Source organism: Solanum verrucosum, unplaced genomic scaffold (assembly GCF_900185275.1).
Source record: "Solanum verrucosum unplaced genomic scaffold, falcon-dt-bn FXZP01000131.1, whole genome shotgun sequence".
NCBI lineage: Eukaryota > Viridiplantae > Streptophyta > Magnoliopsida > Solanales > Solanaceae > Solanum > Solanum verrucosum.
The window spans coordinates 981,242-1,006,445 of NW_026020352.1; the positions used below are offsets into that span (position 1 = coordinate 981,242).

A 25,204-nucleotide genomic window follows, 5' to 3' on the forward strand; every position below is an offset into this window, starting at 1 on the left:
ATGCTCAACACAGGTCGTTCGCGCCCCTTAATAGAAGACTCTTTCGAAAAATGTAAATAATATTGGGCCCATGCTCAACACAGGTCATGCCCATCTAGTGCTAATAGATATGTTAGTCAACGTTGGTCCTACAATATAGGAAAAACGGAGCAGTAAATATAGTTAAGCTCTCATCCTCAAGACTACAGTTTTATTGAGTCTCTTTGAACAACCTGAAGTAACATTTTCTCACTGCCATAGCGAATATACTATATTAAAAATAAATTTTTATTGGTAATTAATTAATGATAATTATTTAGTCTTTGCTAAATATGTTTTTAAAGGCAATTAACATTATTTTTAAATGTCTGTAAAGCCTATAGCGACATTGAATCTAATGGCAATCAATTAATACCAATAAAGGTTTTAGCGTTTTTTATTAATATGCATATTTATTGTTGCTAAAACTGTTTTGTTATAGTGATTGATGAGCTAATAAGGTTGTAGATTCTTTTTGTAAAGTTAGCTACTACCTTAAATAAAAACATTAATAGAGGACAAAGAATCTTCATTTTTTTTTATAAGAGGCATCTTCCAAGTGTGCGGATAAGATATAATGAAAAGACCGTTTTTTGGTTAACTAAATGTATATATAGTACTTAGTATATCTAGGAAATATGCAACAATTACAATTAATTTTATTTTTATTTTTACCTTAATTGCTTACAATATGCTTTTGCAATAGATCTAATAGCATAATTACAAATCAAAATTAAAAAGTTGATGAGAAAATATGATATATTTAAAATTATTTATAAAACATATATATATAATTTATCAGTTCGATTCATATTTTTATTAACATCAAAATCAAAATAAATATTTTTATTTTTAGAAAAATTAAAATCAAATTAAACCCAAAAAATTATCCATTTATTCAATGAATTTAGTTCAAATTTCAATTTGAACTCAAACTATGAACACCTCTAGCTATAGATATTCTTAAAAACAAGTAAACCAACAACCTAACCCTCAAAACTATTGTAGAGGACACTATTGAGTCTAGTTTATCAAAGTGGAAGTAACATTTTCATGTTGCTATAAGCAGAGGCGTATCTAGTAAAGATGATAGAGGTGTCGTGCTTTCCGCTCACTTTGATTGAAACTCTTAGGTATAGTATATGTATATATAGAAAATAATATAAATATATAAAGTTTCACCCAAATTTTTTACCCACCGGACATGATATCGTAGCTACAATTTTTAATAGTTTATTTTAGATCTTAATATTTTTTTAAATCATTTCTTTCTTAAATCAACCCAAAATGAAATAAACAGTAATGTGAATTCTTAAATTTTATTAAATCTTGCATGTTGCATCATTTTGTTTATATAACCAAAAAGATGATCATACTCTGAGAAAATTGTACTTTTGTCCTTAAAACAGTCTGGATAGAAAAAATTTAATAACGAGTTATATAATTTTTAAATTTTAATTGAAAGTTTTAATTTGATGTTTGAGTTATATTTAATTACTTTTTCTAGTTATTTGAATGAAGGGAAAATCACTTACCTGTATACTTTTTAAAAAATATTTACTATATTTGTCAACATTATTTTTTTAACCATATATGACAATTTGGCTGAATTAAATCAAATTCACTTCTTCCTTTCCATCTTTCGCTCCCAATTTTCTCTCGCCGCTACGATTTTCTCTCGTTGGTGCGATTTTCTCTCGCCACTTCTTACTCACAATTTTCTTCACAAATACGGCTATACTACCTTCAGAGATGTGAATTCAGTGCAGTTTTGAGACAAATCAAGTCGAGCAGAGAGTTGAATTTGAAGTTTTTTGAAGTTTGAAAGGTTAGAAGCTTTAAATTTGATTGCATGTCTTAGTTACTTGTTTAATTCATCCTTAATTCTGTATCTCGGCTATACTAACCTTCACCGATGTGTATTTAGTGATCAATTTCGAGATGAATCAAGTTCGGGCAGAGAGTTGAGTTTGAAATTTTTTGAAGTTTGAAAGGTAAGAAGGTTTAAATTCGATTGCATGTCATTAGTTACTTGCTTAATTCAAGATTAATTCTCTTTCTCGGCTTCAACGATGTGTATTCAGTGATCAATTTCGAGATGAATCAAGTTCGGGCAGAGAGTTGAGTTTGAAATTTTTTGAAGTTTGAAAGGTTAGAAGGTTTAAATTCGATTGCATGTCATTAGTTACTTGCTTAATTCAAGCTTAATTCACTCTTCTAATTCAAGTTTAATACATTGTAATACACTTTTAATACAAGTTTAATTCATTTTTGCAGTTTGTTGGTTGATTTGTTATGATTTGACGACTTGTTTAAATTTTTTCTTAATTCACTCTTCTGATTGATTTTCTTGGTTAATTCATAATAGATTCAAGTTTAATTCAATCTATAGAACACTCTCTCGTCGTTTCCTTAGTTATTTGTTTAAATTCTTTCTTAAATCACTCTTCTAATTCAACTTTAATACAGTGTAATACACTTTTAATACAAGAACACTCCCCTGTCCTTCCCTTGTGCACACTATTCCTTTGCCATTTTGGTGTTTGTGCTTGCACTACAATTTGGATATCAACAGGCACTGGCAGGGGAGTTGTTGAGTCTGGCATCTCTAGTCATCTATTCTATGTGGTATGAGTTTGGCTTCTGGCACTTTAACTGTTTTGTTTTCTTGCTGCTCATCTTTGTGGCTTCCATTTTCTTTTTGCTTATCACACCAGTTTGAGTTTTGTGTGTTGGAAGGATGTATATACTCCCTCATAGACTTTTATATAATAGTATTAATATCTCCCAGAAACATTGACATTGTACATTTGCTGAACTGAACAATAATTGAATTAGATACAGTTGTAAAGGCTAACCTGAGAATTCATTACATAAGCAATGAAAAATAGACTAATCTGCACACTTTTTAATAATGTGCAGAAAAAAAAATATGACTAATCTGGCTGTGCTGCATTACTTCAATGGACGATGGGATCCTAGCAACAAATATACTAAGTACGTGGCAGATGGTGTGTTGATAAATACGGAATCAAACTTTGCCACCCTCGTTTCTATAATTGCTACTCAATTGTCAATAGACACATCAACAAGTAAAACTGAAATCAGATATAAAATTGATGAAAGGTCTCCTCCAATTCAAATTCATAATGATATGGGGGTAAAAGTATATGTTGAAACCAAAAACGAACATCGAGACATGGCAAAATACCCTTTGTGTGTCACAACAACTGAACCAGTCAACTTGGAGACTAATTCTACACTCATTCCACTATTATGTTCAGACACTTCAGAAGATATGAGGGTTATACACAATTCATACTTCTCTAATACATTTAATGGTATTGGTGAGGCAATAGGGTTAATTGGCTTTGGATCATGTGAGGAAGTGATGAGCTAGAAGAATTAGCACCAGGCATCATTGTTAATCCCAATCACTCTTTATTTGAGAAAGATCAAGTGTATAAGAATAAATATGTCCTCACCAGTGCACTAAAAAGACATTCCATTCTTAAGCATTTTCAATTCAAGACAACAAGATCAAGCTCAATCAGGTAAGACCTAAATTCAAGTCGCTTTAAATTATTGATTGTATATTCAATTTTTTTCAACAGCTATTCGATACAGTGCTTAGGTGAAAACTGTAGTTGGAGTTTACGAGCTTCAAGCTTGAACAAATCTCAAATGTTCAAGATTAGAGAATTTGAAAGTGAACACACATGTTTGTTGCTACATAATTAATTATCGGAAAGGCAAGCAACTAAGAGTGTTGTTGGGAGTATTATTGTCGGTAAATGTGCTGAACCAGATGTTATTGACACACCAAAAGATATACAATGTGACATGTTAGCTGAATATGGTGTGCGACTCACATATATTCAAGCATGGAGAGCTAAAGAAGCAGCTCTTGAATTAGTCCGAGGTGATCCAATTCAATCATATGCAAAGTTGCCAAGCTACTTTCACATACTAGAGGCAACTTACCCTGGTTCCCATATAAGATTGCACAAATCAGAGGATGACCGTTTTCTATATGCGTTTGTAGCTTTGTTCACCTCGATAAAAGGATGGGAATATTGTAGACCAATTGTAGTTGTTGATGGAACTTTCTTAAAAGGAGAATACAAAGGGACACTACTAACCGCTAATACCTTAGATGCAGCAGGTGAGACTTTCGAATATGATACTAGTATTTTCTATATTGAATTTCTGAACTATGAATTAAAAATGAATTATAATTGCAGTAAAAATGTATTAAAATTGTATTAAACAAATTGTACATGGTGCAGGGAGTATACTGCCACTTGCTTATGCCATTGTTGATTCAGAGAATGATGCATCTTGGAGGTGGTTTTTTGAGCAATTCAGAGACGCATTCGGTCAAAGATTAGAGATGTGTATCGTTTCCGATAGGCATGCAAGCATTATTAAGGCAGCTTCGAGAGTCTATGATGAAGTACCTCATTTTGCGTGTATGTGGCACTTACTGCAAAACATAATGAAAAACTTCAGAAAAAGTCAGCAAAGGGTAACTGAGTTGTTCTACTCTATGGCAAAAACATACACCATGACAGAATTTAATCAATGTATGACAATAGTTGAGAAAATAGATAAGAGGATCAAAGATTACTTGCTGAACATTGGATACAACAAATGGTCGCGTGTGCATGCTGAAGTAAACAGAACTTGGATGATGACGTCAAATATAGCAGAATCAGTCAATTCAAGAACAAGACATGCCAAATTTCTTACAGTCTTACACCTCTTGGAATTCATGAGACAGCTTGTCCAGAAATGGAATAACAATAACAGATCAAATGCGACATTTTCAGGTTTTCACCTTGGGAAAAAGTATGAAAATATATTGCAGCGCAATAAAACTGCATCAGAGAAATTAAGGGTATGCTTGATCTGTAAATTATTTTTGCTAATATTTTTTCTTCTGATTCATATCTAACATCTCTCTTGATTATATTTTTTTTTATTTTCATAGGTTATAGAGACAAATAAATATGTGTATACGGTACTTGATGGTATTACACAATTCACAGTTTGTCTTCACCAACGTACATGCACATGTGGGAGATTTCAATTGGATGAGTTGCCATGTCCACATGCTTTGGCTGTTTTAACAATAAAGCACACTGGTTATGAGAAATATTGCTCTGATTACTATACAAGAAAAAATTTATTGCTGACATATCAGTTTCAAATGGATCCCCTGCTAGATGAAAGCACATGGAACACACCAACGCATGTTCTTGAAGAGGTTGTACTTCCACCTCATGGAAAGAGACCTCCGGGAAGACCAAAAAATAAAAGACATACACAACTCAGAGAAGATGGATTCAAGAAGGCGAAAATTACATGCAGCAACTGTGGACAACAAGATCACAACAGGAAGACTTGCAAAAATGTTAGGCCTTATGATCAAGAATAAGAATAAGAAATAAAATTTGTTTTACCATGATTTTCTTGGTTAATTCATAATAGATTCAAGTTTAATTCAATCTATAGAACACTCTCTCGTCGTTTCCTTAGTTATTTGTTTCAATATTTTTCTTCATTCACTCTTCTAATTCAAGTTTAATACATTGTAATACACTTTTAATACAAGTTTAATTCATTTTTGCAGTTTGTTGGTTGATTTGTTATGATTTGATGACTTGTTTAAATTTTCTCTTAATTCACTTTTCTGATTGATTTTCTTGGTTAATTCATAATAGATTCAAGTTTAATTCAATTCTATAAAACACTCTCTCGTCGTTTCCTTAGTTATTTGTTTCAATTTTTTTCTTAATTCAACTTTAATACATTGTAATACACTTTAGCTATTGTTTACCTCAATGCTTAGTTTCCTTATTGCTGTTGAATCTCTGTTGAAACACCCAAATACGAATTGGTACAATCTACACCTAATTACGAGATCCGCAAATACCCAAATACGAAAAAAAGAAACATCTTTCGTGCAAGCAAGTACCATTGCATGCCAGCACATATTTGTTCAATAAAAGCTAAGCAATCAGAAAGTGAAGAATAGACCAATATAGTTTTTCATAGCCATACTAACTACAAACTGTTTTTACACCATATAGTTTTCACAGTCATACTAACTAATATAACTATATTTCTTTATCTTTCCGGTCTTTCGTCTTCACTTTGAAGGTCACTCGCTTGCTTCCTTCTTGCATATTCCCATAATATAGCTCCAAATCTCTTTCGGAGAATGTCTGCCTTTACTTGTTGATTTAGAATATGTTGGCCATTACTTACAAACTCCGCAAATGCAGCAACGAAAACTCCACAGTCCCTAAAAAATTCAATATAAAATTATTATCAAAATATCTACTTAATACAAAAAAGAATACCTATTTGATAATACTTACAGCGAGTCATCTTGTTGTCTGGGAACACCTTTAGTTATGAAATGAAACTCAATTTTCTCGAACTCATCTATCCCACTGTATTTCGGTGTTGCCTTCAATTCAGGACGCTTATCATAGAACTTGACCACACTCAGGTAATATGGTAAAACAATTGAAAGCATCTCAACAATATTTTTAACCTCAAAATTCACCCCACCCCTTGCCGGAAATGAATCATATACCTCCAAAGACCTTTGCACAATATCAAACACGACAAGAATCCAATGACAACCCTCTTTAATGTTTAGTGGAAAAAGAATATAATCCACTTTATCCCACAAAGTGCTTGCCAACAAACGATGTCCACATATATACCGGGCAATATCATCAGAATCTTTTACTTTATAGTTCTTCTTATTCTCATGAGCATCACAAAGTTGAAAGAAAGAAGTAGTAATTTTCGTCTTGAACACACAATCAGTAGTCGTAAATCGAACATTACTGTTGACTTCATATTTTCCTTTCTTTCTTAGATAATAGAAAATGACATCAATATGCTGCAAAAAATTAGAATTGAACTGTAAAAAAGAAATAGTCTCAAGAAACAAACATTCAATTAACCTCAAGAAACTCAGTAAGTGATATTGCAACACACAAGATTCACAAAATTCTCACAAGATTCAATTAGTCTCCAAGAAGTTGTCAGTTAGTAAGTGTCAACCACTTATATATAAAATGTTGGGAAAGATAAACACGTGGATAGTAAGACGTTATCTTACACAAGGAGACTACAATTGGTGTAATGTGTTCTAACCTCTATCCAAGCATTCTGGTCACAAATATAATACAGAATCTGAAACACATCAGCATCAATAGGAACAGCTAGCACAGGATACACTGAATAGCTGGAGTGGGCTACAATGCATACGACAAGTAAAGCAATAGAAACTTAAGTGTATAAAATGACACAAGCAGTAGCAATAATCTACTTCATATGGCAGGAGAGAAATTACAAAAAATTTCAACCCAAGGAACACAAAGGTGCTCACTAGACAAATCATTCAGGAAATTCAACAGCAGAGGTAGTATGACTCCTAGAATGGCAAGCGTTATGAATAACAAATATTGACGTCCAATTAAACTTTATACAACTAACCTCATCACACCATTCTTGTCCAGAATGTGCCAATTTGAAAAACCAGTGTCTTTCTGCTACATTACAAATACCTAATTCAAATGCTGGACTGATAACATTAAGAGCATCTGTATAAGGTTTCTTTCCCCTATCAAAACATAAAAAAATTACAACATAAATACTCAGAAACGGGACAGCAACAAATAAAAAAGAGGTAACTAAGGAAACTAAAGAAGAGTGAATTAAGAAACTTGTATCTATTGTGAATTAGAGGTAACGAGAGAGTTCTATAGATTGAATTAAACTTGTATCTATTATGAATTATGTAAGTTATTCAATAGTAACAAATTAACCAACAAACTTCAAAATGAATTACCTCTTCTTTGTACCCATATAAAGCCACTTAATGAATGAATCGATCAAATCCGATTCATTATCTCCTCCAGTTGCATATGAAAAAGGATGTTTTGTCTCAAAAAACTGACGTGTTACACATAAAGTTCCTCCAGATTCAAAATGTTGTGTGTAGGGAGATGTTATTAACTTTCCTGGATTTTTCTTTCTGCCACGTTTCTTCGGTGTCACTTTCTTTTTGTTTTGATCAACAGGGGCTCTTTTCTTTAGATAAGATTCTTCAGTCTTATTGATCTGAGAAAGATCTTCATCAAGAAAAATAAAATCATCAAGAGTATGCAAAGGTTTTTGACAATCCTCTGTTGCATCTGCATACAATAGACATATTGATTAATTTACAGTCAACAGATGCAACACTTATTTATGTTGGCTTTGTTGACTACATTACCATAAGGTTGCGCCCCAACTGTATTCACATCAGCAACCTCTTGGATTGTAAGCAAAGTAAATATTTTAATAACGTTATTAAAATAAAATGAAAGAAGTTTATTTGAAGTGAAGAAAATTAATACCATTTATATCAGCAACAACCTCTGACAAAACTTTTTCAGTAGCAATTCCTGCAACATCTTCCTCTGTACATAACAAAAACATTTAAAATAAGATAGTTGAATTAACATATATGAAATATGTAATATATTTGTATAAAACCCTTCATTACCTATTTTACTTGATACTCTTTCAAAATTTTCAACGTCAGCAAATCTAACTGAAGCTTTAAGCACTTGAGATTCTTCATTTTGATTTGATCTCATAACATGAGCATCGTGACCTCTTGATTCATTTACAGATGCATTAACATAGGGAGAGAATGTTGTATATGTAATTAACATATATTATAAGAAAAACATATTAAAAGTATATTATGACTATAACAGAAATGTATTGAAAATATAAAGAAACCTCCATTGAAATCTAATCCACCCGAAAACGTCTCGCCAGCCTGCTTCTTAGATGGTTCCCTGACTTCTCTGATAACAGAGCTGCTGCCACCATTCTTAGCAAACAACAAAGAAATATCCTCCAATAATTGTTTGTTAGAATTCACCACAAATTCTTTGATTTCATTAAATCCTAAATCAATCTTCTCTTCAAGTGCTTTGTTATTTTCATTCACCTAGTAGATATTAAACCATAACACAAAAATTAAAAATATAAAAGTTCTGGAAAAAAAAAGCCTAAAGTCAAGTTTGTATATACCTTTACAAGTTCTTTTCTCAATTCAATAACTTCATTGGTCAACATGTCTAGACCATGATTTGATCCTTTAGGCTCCAATTTCAAAATTTCAGCATTGTAATCACGAGGTTCAGGAAGCCTGCATTTAGATACTTCATCTTCACTAGCCACAATGTTCTCAAACTGAAAAACCAAATAAACAAAATAAAAATAGATATAGTAACTTGAGTAGAATTAAACAATGTCATAAAATGTATTAACTTTGTACAAATACCTTATTTTTTGTAGGCATGAAGAGACATTTCTCAATATATTTTTGCCATGGACTTTCGGCAATTGTCTTCCAATTCAAGATTCTTGGAATTGAGTTAGCAACCCGAATGGCTATATCTTTATCAACTTTTGAACAACACTCAAAAATCCAAATTTGAAGAGCAAGAGGCAAGCCACCCAATCTATAGTATTTATGGGTTGACTTAAGCTCATGTCTCACAGAATCAGACAACTTTTTGTAGACATCTAAACCCCACGGATATGAATTGAATTGTCCACTTTCCACAAGGTAAAAATCTCTATTAGTAATTTGGTATTCGTTGTCCTCATATGAAAATAAAAAATCATTAATGAAGAAGAGAATAGCCAATGAAACAGCTGAGTCATCATCTAGGAATTTTTTAGCTAGAAACAACGCACGTAGCTGACTCTTTGCAACAGTGATTTTTTCCGGAAAATAACTACTCAACAAACTACATTTAGAATCAGGAACAATGATAGGAGTGCCATCACTAACACAATTTAAGCTGGTAACTATTCCAAATTCTCTAAGACCAAAAAACAACTTTTTGTTATTTATTTCAATGGCAAACACATCATCCGGTGTGTGTTTTAACTCTCTATTTATAAGGCAATGAATAACTTGTAGTTGTGTGCTCGCTTTTGGAAGGTCAAGAAAGTAACCAAAACATGTATTCCTGAACAACTCAAGTTGTTTATCAGATAAAGATAGTTTGATTTGGTCGATGACACTATGATTAGTGTAAGATGACCACCTACTCGAAATATACACAACATCCAGATGTTTCCAGAATTTACGATCCTGCATATGTATTAAACATGAATTAAAAATGTGTTACTACATACTAAAGTTGAATTAAAGATGAATTTCACATACTATGTATCAAAGCAAGGTAGTAATCAGTTGAATTAAAGATGAATTACACCGATGACCACTTCTGGTTCCAAAATCCAAACCCAGAACTTATCAACTTCAACACAAGCAGCCTAAACAATGATCTAGTTGTCATACACTTAAAGCTCTATTTTATATCGAAAAACCAACTTCCAAAGCAATTTAAACCTACATTTCCACTTTATCCATTGGAACAAAACATTCGAGTGCGGGAGAAAAGATCAGATAGAACATGAATGTCAAATTCAAAGTGACTGCTAGCTTCCTGCTATAACACTGCTCTTCATTGGAAGAGTATTCAAGACACTAGGACACTCAATCCCAAACTAGTTAGGGTCAGCACTCAGAATCCTATTTATCCTTCCCCTTTATTTAGGTGACCCTTTTAATCAAACAAATGCAAAACCTGCTCTATTCACTTCCTGCCATTTCTTCAGATGACAATCCCTTAAACCTGAGATATAAGGCTACTAATAGCTAGCACTGCAACACTATGCATCCTAACTTGATATCTCACATTCATATTTGAGTGTTTAAAACAAATTGTATAACTACATACTAAAGTTAAATTAAAGGTGAATTCCACATACTAGATCTCAAAATCAAGGCAGTAATCAGTATACAATCATTCCTAAAACAACAACTAACTAGGAAAAATACTATCACATACCGGATATCTACTCTCTGGTAGAATGACATTTTGAGGCAATCGATTTCGATTTTTTGCATCCTTCACTGGCTTCTTCTTCTCCGGCCCATCTTTATTTTTCAATTTTTTTGACTGAACTTGAGGAGGTAAATCATCAAAATCGTCATCACAGTCCATGATTTTCTTCGACGTAGATGCTAAATCAACGCATCTTTTTTTCGATTTCTTCACATTGTTCACCTCTTTAACTCATTTTTTACCTTTGTTCTGCTCCTTGTTCTGCTCACCCTTGTTTTGCTCCCCCGGTTCTTGTGAGATTCCCAAACTAAAATTGGGACAGTCATTAGCTTCATCAGTAGGAGATGAAACTTGACCCCTCATTCGACTCCTTCTATAAACTTTCTGATTCGAAGTACCAACATCACTAAGTATCCGCGGACTTTTTCTAGGCGATTTTCGTGCTCCTCCTTCTTCTTCCATTAGAATTCTGTGCTGAAAGATGGGGAAGAAAGAACAACAAAACCCTAAACTTTTCGGATAGAAGAGTAGAAAGAAAAGAGATAGAGGATATGAGCGAATGGGCAACACTTTTCTTGCTTTAGTTTAAAAATTACATGAAAAGGAACAAATTTGTTTTAAAATTGTTTTAAGTAACTATTGCTAAAAGTTGACAAAAATGGTAATAAATTAAAAGTATACTTAAAAATGGTAATTATTAAATAAAAGGCCTTCACTTATGTAATTTTTCCTTGAATGAACTTAACAAAATATAAAATAATAAGTAGAGATGTCAAAAAGGGCCGGCCCAGCCCCACCCGGCCTAAGCCTCGCGGGCCAAGGAATTTGAAAGGCTGGCTCTTCATTTGGTAGGGCCTGAAAATGCTCAACGCAACCCGACCCTAGAAGGGCTGAGGGCTGGGGCGGGCCAGCTCTTCCCTTTATTTTCTTTTCAAACTTATAATTCTATAACATCAAGAAAATGAGAAGATTTTCAAATCAAATATGACAAATAATAGTGTTGTTTCAATAACACTAGCAAAAATCTAGTGTAATTTGCATGTATTTCGCATACCAGATACACGAGTGAGATAAGAGAATGACAAGCAAGATGGGATGGAGGCGAGGGTGTGAGATTTGTATATGTATCTTAGATACATGTGAATCTACTTGGATAAAGTGTATCTAGAACAAATTAACTTAATTTTGATTATATATATTTCAAGATACATGTATCTGTGTACGAAGATTCATAATATTACAACATAACGTGTATTCAAATAATTAGATTATATACTAGTGAAATTATTGTAAATTACTCTTAAATAAATGGTTTACCCCTGATCAAGCCTCAAGGGTCAATGTCTTATATGGGCTAGGCCTATAAGCCCTAATTTTAAATGGACTTAAAAAAATTTATTCAAATTCTACCCAATAACAGATAGAGTTGGACCGATCCTATGAAAGCCCATTTTCACGGCACTAATAATAAGGCCGACTGAAACACGTGGGTGCATGGTCCATACATCACTGTTTTTTTTGACAAAAAAAAAAGGCTGGAGAAAGTTGGCGTATGTCGATTTTTGTCATCTTTACAAGTGTGCGTTTCGTGTTCTATTTTATCAACTAATATACTCAATAAATATAATATAAAAAATGTGGCTTTTACTTTCAACCTGCAGGCCAGGCCCACTTCCCAAGAAAACAATGTTGTATATATTCATTCAAAACAAACTCCCCTTTCATCTTTCATTAATTCTCTTATATTATTCTTATATACAAAAGATAGATTGAAAAAAACTCCATTCAATTTCAATCCCAGATTTTTTAATTGAAGAAAATGAGAAGAAAGTGCAATTTGGAACTCACTCTTTCTCCTAGCAACTTCTTAATGTAAGTCTCTCTCATGTTTAATTACTCTCACAATCAGTGGCGGAGGCAGGAATTCTATCAAGGGGGTTTAAATTAAAAAAATGTTGTTGACTGGAATCGAACCTGTGACCCAACGCTCACATAGGCAAAATCCTGACCCCCATAAACCATTGAGCTACTCCTTTGACATATGCTCAGGGGGTTCAATTTTAAATATATACACGTACACCAAAAAATTGATCTTATATATATAGTGTAAAATTTTTTCCAAGGGGGGTCGGATGACCCCCTGGACACACTATAGATCCGCCTCTGCTCACAATTAATCTGTATTGATTAGTGATTAGTCCTTCTAATAATAAGGTATTGATTATATATTTGTTTTATATTTACTATTTACTATTAGGGAGGATCAACAATTAGAGAATGAGCAATCACAACAGCTAACAATATTTTACAATGGACAATTTGTTGTTTCTCATGTTACTCAGCTTCAGGTATATGTATTTCCAGTTTTTATTTTCTGATAACAATTAATAAATGACTTGTATTGTTAATATATAAATGATTTCTAAATGCAGGCTAAAGCTATAATATATCGTGCAAGTAGAGAAATGGAGGAGAAAACAAATAAGATGTCCGAGCCTTCATCACCATTATTACAAACTCAAACTGGTCGTTTCATGAATAAATCGCTACAAAGATTTCTACAAAAGAGAAAAAATAGAATTCAAACAACTTCGCCATACCATCACTAGTTGCTCCTACTGATGATATTAGCTCCATTGTTTGTACATATGTTTTGTATATATCCACTACTGTGGTTTGAGTCTATACGTTGAATTTATTCACTAGAAGCTGGAAAAAAAAAAACTAGCGCGCGCGGCAGTCAAATCAGAAGCAAATAAAAGGTTGATTAAATTTTTTTATTGTCGTAGAAAAGGAAAATGCAGCCATACAGACTGCCAAAATTGTAAAGACTTGCTGGCTTATTTTTTTCATCCTCTAGGAAGCACGAACAACAAGTACTTTCTTTTTTGACTATATGTCAAAATCCGAAATCGAATAATGATGATGCATGCTTGTCGCCTCAAGCCTAAATCCAAACATGAGATGTGGAAGATAACAGTTTAAATAGACATAATTAATAAGAACAAACGGAAATAGAGACTGAATAAAAGAAATGAGTAGCACCAACTTAACAGTAAAGTACCAATAACTCGGATATATGTCGACGGGCCACCCAAAATGATATCTTAAACTTATCAAAAAAGTCTTTTTGAACAATGAGTACTCAAGCGCAACAACCACATTCAAAGCCATCAAAAATTCCAAAGCTTACACCAAATCACAACACACCAAGCACATACTCGATCAGGTAATTTCCGTCACAGTCCAAACGTACTAACCTAGATTCCAGCTAACAGCCTCGGGCCCAACAATCAATATAACGAGTATAAAAGCCCAAAAGCACCATAACCAACCAATAATTCAATCCAAGCAAACACACGGTAACCTAAGTTTCATGACATCTTAAGCCATTTCTAAGGATACTATTTGATACAAAACACAAGGATCAACCTAAGTTAAGGTTTTCCGGTTAAACTACACTAAACAACCCAATAGATGGCTATAATTGACTAAGGATCAAATAAGCCTAAGTAATCCCAAAATCCAACCTAATCATACATTACTACTCAAAATACAATTAATCTAATTAAGCCAAGTCTAAGAAAAGGAAGTCGTAACCTACCTCAAGGCCAAAAATCACACAAGAACAACGTCTACTCAGGCGTATTTCCCTTTCGAAGAGCCTCAAAATGATGTCAAGCTATCAAGAACAAAACAAGCAAATCAATACGGAACTAACGATACACATATCAATAATACAAAAAATGTACCGAAAATTGTATCAAAATTGACCCTCAAATGACGTTATAGAATTAGGAAACTAAAAATCATCATTACATTCTCCTCGGAATGAGGATCACATGCCCAAAAGATGGGTAAAAATGGAGTTCAAATCGGACCACAAATGGTCTAATTACCTTTTTTAAAGATATAGAAATCAAGGAGTAAGAGGCAAAAATCGGAAATAAATTGCAAAAACGAAGCTAAAATCAATTTTAGGAAGAGGGAGGGAAGAAATTTACATTTGAATCATTGAATTTGATCAAGATATGAGTAAAATCGCCCTTGGATGAGCTCCACTCAATCAGGATTTCTTCCTTGAAGAAATGAACAAGAAAAGGGATTTTAATCCCCAACAATTTTCATAAAAGAGGCCATTTGGTCTCTTAATGATCATCGCTTAAGCCGTCAAAGGGTTGAAAAATGCGAACCCCGCCTAAGAAGCGCCTTTCTCTCAAGTCGCCCTATGGTCGCAAAATCAACCTCTTTTAAAGAAGTTGGCCAAGTACTTAAGCGACCCCGCCCACTGGTGCCCCTTCACTTAAGTGTTCCAAACTTGAAACGGGCCCTCAAAATTCATTTGGGATCCAAACAACTCAAAATAAAAGTGCAAACCACTTTGAAAAGACATTTCAGACTCAATACAATCATGAAAAAACCAACAGAGGTCGTCTCATAAAATTAATGACCAAACTCAACACTTTATAAAGAAACACCAATAAAACACGAAAAGCCAAAATCTCATCCCAATACCTTTGAGAATCAAACCAAAGGTTGTTCTAGACCACACTCGATATTTCAGAGTTAACCACGCTAACAGAATCCCATTCCAAGCATGTTTTACCAAAATAGTTGACCAAAGTCAAAATTTTGGAAAAACTAAAAAGCTTTGATGCAACTTGGGAAAGTTATCGCTTATGCCTCAAGAAAATTGAAGGTGCGTGAAAAGAATTATCCGACTCACGACTTGGAGTTAGTGGCGGTAGTATTTTCTTTAACTATTTGGAGACAGTACTTGTATGGTGTTCATGTGGATGTTTTTACTGACCACAAAAGTTTGAAATATGTATTCACTCAAAAGGATTTGAATCTTCGCCAAAGGAGGTGGCTTGAGTTGTTGAAGAACTACGACATGAGTGTTCTATATATATCATCTCGAAAAGGAAAATGTGGTGGCGGATGCTCTTAGTCGACTATCAATGTGAAGTGTTTCTCATGTGGAAGATGACAAGAAAGAGTTAGTCTGTAATGTTCATAGGTTTGCCCAATTAGGCATTTGTTTGGTTGATTCTAATGAAGGTGAGTAGTTGTATCATAATGGTTTGTAATCATATTTTGTATCGGATGTGAAGGCTAAGCCAAATCTTGATCTGATATTAGTTAAGTTGAAGAAGTCCATTGAGGCTTTCTCCCAAGAGGGGAGATGGTGTCCTTCGATATCAAGGTTGGTTATGTGTTTCAAATATCAATGAGTTGAAAAATCAAATTCTGACAGAAGATCACAGTTCTTGGTATTCTATTCACCCAGGAGCCACCAAAATGTATTGTGATTTACGGAAAGTTTATTGGTGGAATGGGATGAAGAATTATATTATGGAATTTGTGGCTAAGTGTCCAAATTATCAACAAGTGAAAGTTGAGCATCATAAACTGGGTGGCTTGGCTCAAAACACTAGTATTTCTACGTGGAAGTGTGAAAATTTGAATATGGACTTCATTAAGGGCTTATCTTGTACTCGTCGATAGTTTGATTCGATTTGAGTTTTTGTGAACAAAATGATGAAATAGACTCACATTCTTCTCGTTAAGACTTCATTTTCGGTGGAGTACACCAAGATTTATATTTAGGAAATGGTAAGGTTACATAGATTGTCGTTCTCATTATCTCCGATTGATGTACTCAGTTTACATCTCAATTTTGGAAGTTGTTTCAGAAAGTTATTTGTACTCAAGTGAAACTTAGCACGACTTTTTATCCTCAGACCAATGGACAAGCTGAAGGTACCATTCATACTTTTAAGGATATGTTGACAGCTTGTGAGATTGATTTCAAGGGTAATTGGGCTGACTATTTGTCGTTAATTGAATTTGCTTATAATAATAGTTATCATTCTAGAATTGGGATGGTACCGTTTGAGGCTCTTTATGGTAGGAGGTGTAGGTCTCCTATTGGGTAGTTTGAAGTTGGTGAGGTCACTTTGATAGGGTCTGAGTTGGTGCATGAGGCTATGGAAATGGTTTGACTTATTTGCAAAAGGTTGAAAATGGCTCAAAGTCAACAAAAGTCCTATGTCGATGTTAGAAGAGGAGAACTTGAGTTTAACGTTGATGATTGAGTCTACTTGAAAATTTCACCCATGAATGGTGCTATGAGATTTGGAAAGAAAGGAAAGTTTGGTCCCCATTATGTGGTCTCATATCAGATTTTGAGGCTTATTGGCAAGGTTGCTTATGAGCTTGAATTGCTAAATGATGTAGCATCGGTACATCTGGTATTCCATATCTCGTTATTGAAAAAGTGTGTTGGAGATTCAACTTTCATTATGCTCTTAGAAGGTTTAGAAGTTAAGGAGAATATTTCCTATGAAGAGATTCCGGTTAAGATTTTAGATAGATAAATTCGGAAGTTGAGAAACAAAGAAATTGTATCTGTGAAGGTTCTTTAGCGGAATCAATTAGTTGAGATGTTACTTGGGAAGCGGAAGCCGATATGATGTATGCTTATTACAAGGAAAGAGAGACTTATCACTGTGAGACTTTGATAATAGCATAGTTAATTTAAATCACTCGTGTTGACAACAAAGCAACAAACAAACTAGGACGAGTTACCAGATTCCCACAACTTTATAAGCAGAAAAAGGAATAAAGAGAAAGCTGAAATAGAGGGAGGATGATCTCGAATCTAGTCAAGTTCTAGACGATGACAAGGACACAATTAAACTCCTAATCATGATAAAAATTCAAAGGTTAAGAAAGACACCTCGTTCTCGAGGGGGGCACAAAACATATTCCTCCCAGTTATTCGAATTAGAAAGACAACTTATTAAAGAGCACTTGATATATTTAATTCACTATAAACCCACCAACTCAATTAACTAGAAATATAATTACTTAGAGAGAAAAATTTGAAGCCACAGGAAAAGGGTAAATATGCATACTAGGAAAAAAATAATAGAAAGGACCTATATTATCCATAGAAAAGAAAAATCATTGGTTATATTCTTATTTCTATAATGAAGATAAAGAGTTAATATCCTAAAATGTCTTTCAACTTTAAGAATTTTGAACTTTGTTTTGTATCAAGGTTGGTTATGTGTTTCAAATGTACGTGAGTTGAGAAATCAGATTATGGCAGAAGCTCATTGTTCTTGGTATTCTATTCACCCGGGAGCCACCAAAATGTACCGTGATTTACGGGAAGTCTATTGGTGGAATGGGATGAAGAAGGATATTATGGAATTTGCGGCTAATTGTCCAAATTATCAACAAGTGAAAGTTGAGCATACAAAAACGGGGGGTTTCGCTCAAAATTTTTGTATTTCTACGTGGAAGTGAGAAGATTTGAATATGGACTTCATTGCGGATTTACCCCCCCACTCGTCGATAATTTGATTCGATTTGGGTTGTGAACAGAATGATGAAATATGCTCACTTTCTTCTCGTTAAGACTTCATTTTCGCTAGAGGAGTACACTAAGATTTACATTCGGAAAATGGTAAGGTTGCATGGAGTGCCATTCTCATTATCTCCGATGGAGGTACTCAATTTACATCTCAATTTTGCAAGTCGTTTTAGAAAGGTCTTCGTACTCAAGTGAAACTTAGCACGACTTTTCATCCTCAGACCAATGAAAAAAACGAATATACCATTTAGACTTTGAAAGATTTGTTGAGAGCTCGTGAGAATGATTTCAAGGGTAATTGGGATAACCATTTGACTTTGATTGAATTTGCTTATAATAATAGCTATCATTCTAGAATTGGGATGGCACCGTTTGAGGCTCATTATGGTAGGAGGTGTAGGTCTCTTATTGGCTGATTTGAAGTTGGTGAGGTTGCTTTGATAGGGCTCGAGTTGGTGCATGAGGATATGAAAAAGGTTTGACTTATTTGCAAAAGGTTGAAAATTGCTCAAAATCAACAAAAGTCCTATGTCGATGTTAGAAGAAGAGAACTTGAGTTTAATGTTGATGATTGTGTCTACTTGAAAATTTCACCCATGAAGGGTGTCATGAGATTTGGAAAGAAAGGGAAGCTTAGTCCTCGTTATGTTGGCCCATATTAGATTTTGAGGCATATTGGCAAGGTTGCCTTTGAACTTGAATTACCAAATGATTTAACATCAGTACATCCGGTAAATCATGTCTCGTTGTTGAAAAAGTGTGTTGAATATTTGACATCCATTGTGCCCGTAGAAGGTTTAGAAGTTAAGGAGAATCTTTCCTATGAAGAGATTCCCGTTGAGACTTTAGATCGGCAAATTCGAAAGTTGAGAAACAAAGAAATTGTATCTGTGAAGGTTCTTTGGAGAAATCAATTAGTTGAAGGTGCTACTTGAGAGACCGAAACCGATATGATGTATGCTTATTACAGGGAAAGAGAAACTTATCACAGTGAGACTTTGATAATAGCATAGTTAATTTAAATCACTCATGTTGACAACAAAGCAATAAACAAGCTAGGACGAGCTACCAGATTCCCACAACTTGATAAGCAAAAAAATGAATCAAGAGAAAGCTGAAATAGAGGGAGGATGATCTCCAATCTAGTCAAGTTCTAGACGATGACAAGGACACAATTAAACTCCTAAACAAGCTAAAAATTCAAAGGTTAAGAAAGACACCTCGTTCTCGGAGGGCAAAACATATTCCTCCCAGATATTCTAATTAGAAAAACAACTTATTAAAGAGCACTTGATATCCTTGCCAAGATATAATGATATATTTAATTCATTAGAAACCCACTAACTCAATTAACTAGAAATATAATTACTTAGAGAGACAAATTTGTAGTAGAGGAAAAGGGTAAACATGCATACTAGGAAAAAAATAGAAATGTCTTATATCCATAGGAAAAAAAATTACTGGTTATATTCTTATTTCGGTAATGAATATAAAGAGTTAATATCTTAAAAGGTTACTCAACTTTAAAAATGTATCTAGCAAAGACATTAAACTTTGTTTTATATCAATAAAATCACTCAACTTAGACTTTTGTATCAGAAAAATCACTTAACTTGAACCTTTGTATTATTATTAATATTTTTTTTAAAAGATGGCAAAACCATCAAATATATAAAACAAGAGAGTTCTACATTGTGAGATAGTAGACCAAAAGTTTCTACTAGCCAAAAGGCTCAAAACAAGCCCAAAACAAAATTAAAAGGAAAAGGAAATAAAACAAATAGACAAGACAAATTGGGAAAGACCCCATATCCCTAAAAAAGGAAAGCTTAAATGAGCTCAGATGCCCATTGCCTGAAATAATCAAGCGTTGAGGTCAAACATTGAGCCAGCTTCAAGAATGTCACATTCGAGTGATGATGTTATGATCATCGCCAACCTTAACCCAGATCTGCCATGGAAATAGCTCAAAGAGCTTAGAGTAATTTCACTCAAGACATTTGCAATTCTTACAGATGCCATGAACTCATATCCAAAAAAGACTTCTTCGGCTCTTTGTTAAATTTCCACACGAATCTACGCAAGGTAACCAGATCACAACTAAGCCACTTGCTTTGTCACCTCGTTGACTTTTGATTTATCAATCATTTCACTTTATATATTGAATGAGCTTCAAGAGAAGCTAGTACCATTGGTTTGATGTAATTCTCACAAGGAGAATCACAAACAATAGCGGAAACAAAAGAAAGATAGAAGAAGAGATACAAGAAGAGGAACAATTGGCAACTAAAGGATGTATTAAATCCTAAAACCTCCAATTACAATTCCTAAACAAGCACCTAATCAAGATAAATAGATAGACACACAAAGAGGAAACAAAAAGCAATCAAAGGGTATATTAAACCCAATGACCTCGATCCGTTAATCCTACAATAGCACCTACCTCTTACGAAGACCTCAAGGGAATCTATATCCCAAGCAACCCTCGTTTCTAAACAATATTCAACAAAAGCTTACCAAGCTTTCAACACTCACACAAGGAGTTAAATTTATCATGCATCAATATTCAAAATAGTCTAACCTAAAATGAACCCTAAGACACTTATTTATAGTATTAGACATTATTACATAGATGGGCCCAAAAGTAAACCGAAATGGGCCAATGGGCGAGCCTAGTCGGGCTCGCCTAAGGGCTCGGCAACGCGCCTAATGTACTCGGCGAGGAATCCTGTTCCTTGCCTTCGCTGGGGAATTACTGGAACTTTGGGCGGTCTGGGGACCATCTCCCAATCCACTTGGCGATTCGCCAATGGTCTTCAACTCGCCTAATGAGCATATTTTCCCTTCGTAGCTCCTTGGGCCAGTTGGTGATCTTGGAACCCTTGCCAAAGGCTTTTGGCGAGTCGCCGAAGTGTCCTTCAGCTCACCGAATGAAGCACATTCTTCACTTGCTCCTCCTCGCTTCGTTAGGCCTCCCACGCTCCAAGCTATCATCCAAGCATGGTGTTGCCCAACTGGGAGCTCCTTCAAGGTGCATATATTCCCATGCAAGGCATGGAACTCTCTCTTTGGCATCCATACATGCCAAACGGCCTCCATCTTTATGAACACTCCATCAAAGCATTGAAGTTCGTGATGGATAGGCTTGATGTAATCCATTTTACATCATTCTCCCCTTCTTGAAAAGGATTCATCCTAGAATCCATACCTTGCAAAACCCTAGGGGGAGCAAACAAGAACAAGATCCTCATGGCATGAGGGTTAGCGTTAGCAATAATAATTTCATCACCATGCCAAGGATGCACAAACTTAACATATAACCAAGCATCACAAATATTAACCGAGGGTTTGTAACCTATCAGAGCAATAGATTATTTGGCTAAGTAAGAAACATTGACAAAGGGATAGAGCTGAGGAACCAATACACTTAAACAAATTCATATGTAAGCCCTCATTGGTTTCACATCCCATCAAAGCACAAGGCCTCCCTTATGTCAAGTAGGTAAAATTGAGTCCTCGAATCCAAACCTTGTAAAATTACATATATCACAAGAAAGAAGCTTATCCTCTTAGTATGATGGATAGTACAAAGGTTAGCACTTAAAACATTTAACCGAGGAGACTCAAACTCAAGAAACAACCAAACATCCTCTATTGTCATGGCTATCAAGCCCACAAATGGAGAACAAGGACAATGATTATTCTTCTCAACAACATGGTAATACCACCTAAAAGATGATACTTCCACCCGTTGAAATACCTTCATGCATTCACCGGGATCAGAAGGATAGAAAGTCCACAGAACAGGGTCATACCAACAAGTATAGACCTCAAGGATAACCTGATCCACATGCAATGCACTTCTGATCCAGGTAGGGATCTCATCAAATGCAAAGAGATGGTAAAGGAAGGTACAAACTTTACATTCTCTTGGAAAATATCTCCTACCCCATGAGATGCACATTCAACAAGATCATGCTCAGGGTAAGAAATAGAAAAAGGGTCTAGGAAGCTATCCTTCCACACACACAATGTAGGCTCTTCAAGTGGATGGTAAAACCTCAAGAAGGGCTTTACTACATAGGGAAAGGAATGAACAATATCAACCCCCATATGCTTGCCATTTCGACCTAACATTCCCACACAAAGGCTACAATTCAGCTCACTACTGAGATCAAATGGAAAGGCAAGCCATGTACTAGGATCAAGTGCACATCCATTTACCAGGTTGGCACTCTTTCCTTCAAACAATATACTCCACTCAACAGCATGAGCTTCATCAGATGTAAACAAGTAATAGAGAAATGTGTCTCGCAAATCAACCCCATCAAGGGTGTTTTCATGTGTATGACTACCAATAGGCTCAAAAGCATTGGTCATACTATCAAGGAGTGAAACACACCAAGAAGAAGAAGTAACGGAAAAACACATACCACCTTCCTCCTCATCACATTCCTTCCCCACAAGAGTACTCTCATCTTCCAAGAAGATATTTCCATCTTTGGGAGGGAAAGCCTCACACCATAGTGGGTTACTATCACAAGTATAGCTATCAAGAACTATACTGCTTTCAAGATTCACACCACTAGATACATCACTAGGAGTGATTTCATCATCTTCAAATTGGATATTGTACTTAAAGAGGGAATGATCCACCACTAGGAAAGAGTTAAAACATGCAAGTTCACTCTCAGAAAGACACATATCAGTTTTTGAAGTATTTTCAAGAACATGATCTCTATGAGCAAAGCAAGCAATTGGATCTTCCACAATAGCTATGCTCAAAGAGTCACTCCTAATCGGATGATCAACATTTTCATTAGTGCCACCAACTTGAGGTTCCTTAATCACATTACAAGGACCCTCAACCAGTGAACTACACTTACAAACTAGTTGATCAACACAATCAATACAAAATAATGAGCTAGCATTCAAAGCATAGGTGTCAACACTAGGTGGACACAAATCGATCTTACTACAAGAATCAATTCGGTCATCAATAGGATCAACTAGTGTATCCACATTTTCTACAAGCATATTATCAACACATGGTAAAGAATCAATAGGCTCACATAAAGACAAGCTAACATTCACACTTTGTTCATTTGCAATGGTAAAAGTGTTAAGATTAGCTATTGTACCTTGACGCCCACAAGAAAGATCTTTTTTACCTTGGATGTTGGAACATCCCATTAGTGCATCCATCACACCTTCGACTGTAGGCTCTTTGTCTGGAACTTGTGTTCCTCCATTCATCACGTTTGTACTTACATAAGAATCCCTACCAAGTGAAGGATGAACATAAATGTTAGATTGAGATTGTGGCAACCCTCTCACTTCACGCCTCTCAACCTCTCATTTTTCCACTCTAAGGTTGCCTTCTTGCTTTCCCTTACTCCTCTCAATCTTTTGTCTCTCACTTTTCACCTTAGTAGGAGGAAATAGATGTTTTCCCCAATGATCCACAACACACTTGTACCCGTTCTGCTCATTTGGGACCCTATATTCAGTAAACCAATTGGCTCCCAAACTTAAGTGACAAGAAGCCATGGTCTTATATCACACCAAACCCCCCCCCCCCCCCCATGGTATTTACCATGTGTGAAAGAGACTTTTACCCCTTCGGTAACCTTACATCCCTCCATGGTGTATGGATAAGTCCTGTGTAGTCGAGGTAGCCCCAAGTAGGATACCACCTCTAGAGTGATGTAGTTTAGATTGTACCCATCATCGAGGACAAGGTCAAGTCCCAAATCCCCACAAATGCCAACTTTTGTCGCAAGAATTGGTCTTCTTGGATCGACATTGAAAAGCTTGATGTACCCTTTTGGCACATTCTTGAACCTCATCAGCCTCTTCAATTCTTCCCATGTCAATGGGTGGGTATTTCCTTGAAGTGCGCAGAGTCTTTCCTCCTGAGTCCACCAACCCAATGCAAGACCCTTCAAATGAGAGAGGGAATACAAGGGTCACTCTGGACCTCTCAAATCATGGCGTTAGAAATTCTTCTCACATTGCCACTCCCAATCAAGATATGTTTCTGGATCACGTCTTCCTTCATAGATAGAAAATTCAATCCTTTTAGTACCGAGACCCTTGACACATCCCATATCATAGTCACATGGGTCTGAGGCAATTGAGGACATGCTACCTGTTGACACGGATATTTAGAGCCGAAAAATAGGTCGTATACATGTTGTATACACAAGTATACACTGATATACAGGCCCAAAACACAAAAACACAGGGCGAAGGGGAAATACAGGTGTTCGGAAGCAAAAGATACATGAGAAGAGCTGATATATACGCTCATATACACTGATATACATCCAGTGTATACGCAAAAAGGGAATTGGATTATCTCAAAATTTGCAACGAAATTGGCCAAAGAAGGGGCCCAATTTCATTATCTCTTTTGCCCTTCTATTTGTTTTGATTCTGTTTAACTAATTTTTATTAACTCTAACTTAAAATAACTTAATTAAATTCCCAAAAAAATGAACTATACTTAGTATATTTTTATCAACTCTTACACTTTTATTGAATATATTTAGTCAAAACTTTGTATTTATCCCTCAATTAATATAAAATAGTTTTCATGCTTCAATTAATCAAATTAGTTCAATTTATTATTAAATGATTTAAATAAACTCTATTTAATCTAATTTTGTTAAAATCCTAATTGACCAAGTTGTTACAATTAAGTTCCAATTTTCTTAAAATTTAAAAATATTCGTTATTTAACTATTATTTCAAAGTTAACTGAATATTGTAAATTATTATATTTTATTTTATGTTAAACCATTTTCCTAAAAATAGTCAAAATATATTTTAGTCAAGTCGCAGGTCAACC

The 25,204-nt window shown here is 34.8% G+C and overlaps 3 protein-coding genes across 3 annotated transcripts; 2 read left to right on the forward strand and 1 right to left on the reverse strand.

The window, feature by feature from the left end:
• Positions 1-4,411: 4,411 nt before the first annotated feature.
• Positions 4,412-4,975, forward strand: LOC125837536 (uncharacterized). The gene has a single exon (XM_049516635.1). The coding sequence runs from the start codon at positions 4,412-4,414 to the stop codon at positions 4,973-4,975; it is 564 nt and encodes a 187-aa protein (XP_049372592.1).
• A 1,155-nt stretch (positions 4,976-6,130) lies between these two features.
• LOC125837562 (uncharacterized) lies at positions 6,131-11,429 on the reverse strand. The gene is made up of 12 exons (XM_049516657.1): positions 11,210-11,429; positions 10,971-11,146; positions 9,386-10,207; positions 9,133-9,294; positions 8,836-9,049; positions 8,594-8,746; positions 8,445-8,507; positions 8,321-8,365; positions 7,895-8,240; positions 7,540-7,666; positions 6,405-6,940; positions 6,131-6,328 (listed from the first exon to the last, which is right to left on the reverse strand). Exons 1-12 carry the CDS (start codon positions 11,427-11,429, stop codon positions 6,151-6,153), a joined length of 3,042 nt encoding a protein of 1,013 aa, XP_049372614.1. The 3' UTR covers positions 6,131-6,150.
• Positions 11,430-12,715: 1,286 nt separating this feature from the next.
• LOC125837542 (protein TIFY 5A-like) lies at positions 12,716-13,602 on the forward strand. Its single transcript, XM_049516641.1, has 3 exons — positions 12,716-12,839; positions 13,225-13,315; positions 13,400-13,602. Exons 1-3 carry the CDS (start codon positions 12,787-12,789, stop codon positions 13,574-13,576), a joined length of 321 nt encoding a protein of 106 aa, XP_049372598.1. The 5' UTR covers positions 12,716-12,786; the 3' UTR covers positions 13,577-13,602.
• Positions 13,603-25,204: the final 11,602 nt, after the last annotated feature.

What these genes read in the sequence shown, in the direction of transcription:
- LOC125837536 (XM_049516635.1), top strand. Translation starts at nt 4,412, where the DNA reads ATGTGTATCGTTTCCGATAGGCATGCAAGCATTATTAAGGCAGCTTCG.
- LOC125837562 (XM_049516657.1), bottom strand. Translation starts at nt 11,429, where the DNA reads ATGGAAGAAGAAGGAGGAGCACGAAAATCGCCTAGAAAAAGTCCGCGG. An exon ending in TACCAGAGAGTAGATATCCG is followed by an intron (nt 10,208 to 10,970) that starts GTATGTGATAGT and finishes ATACATATGCAG; the next exon opens with GATCGTAAATTCTGGAAACA. An exon ending in AAGAGTATCAAGTAAAATAG is followed by an intron (nt 8,508 to 8,593) that starts GTAATGAAGGGT and finishes TGTTATGTACAG; the next exon opens with AGGAAGATGTTGCAGGAATT.
- LOC125837542 (XM_049516641.1), top strand. Translation starts at nt 12,787, where the DNA reads ATGAGAAGAAAGTGCAATTTGGAACTCACTCTTTCTCCTAGCAACTTC. An exon ending in TCTCCTAGCAACTTCTTAAT is followed by an intron (nt 12,840 to 13,224) that starts GTAAGTCTCTCT and finishes ATTTACTATTAG; the next exon opens with GGAGGATCAACAATTAGAGA. An exon ending in CTCATGTTACTCAGCTTCAG is followed by an intron (nt 13,316 to 13,399) that starts GTATATGTATTT and finishes TTCTAAATGCAG; the next exon opens with GCTAAAGCTATAATATATCG.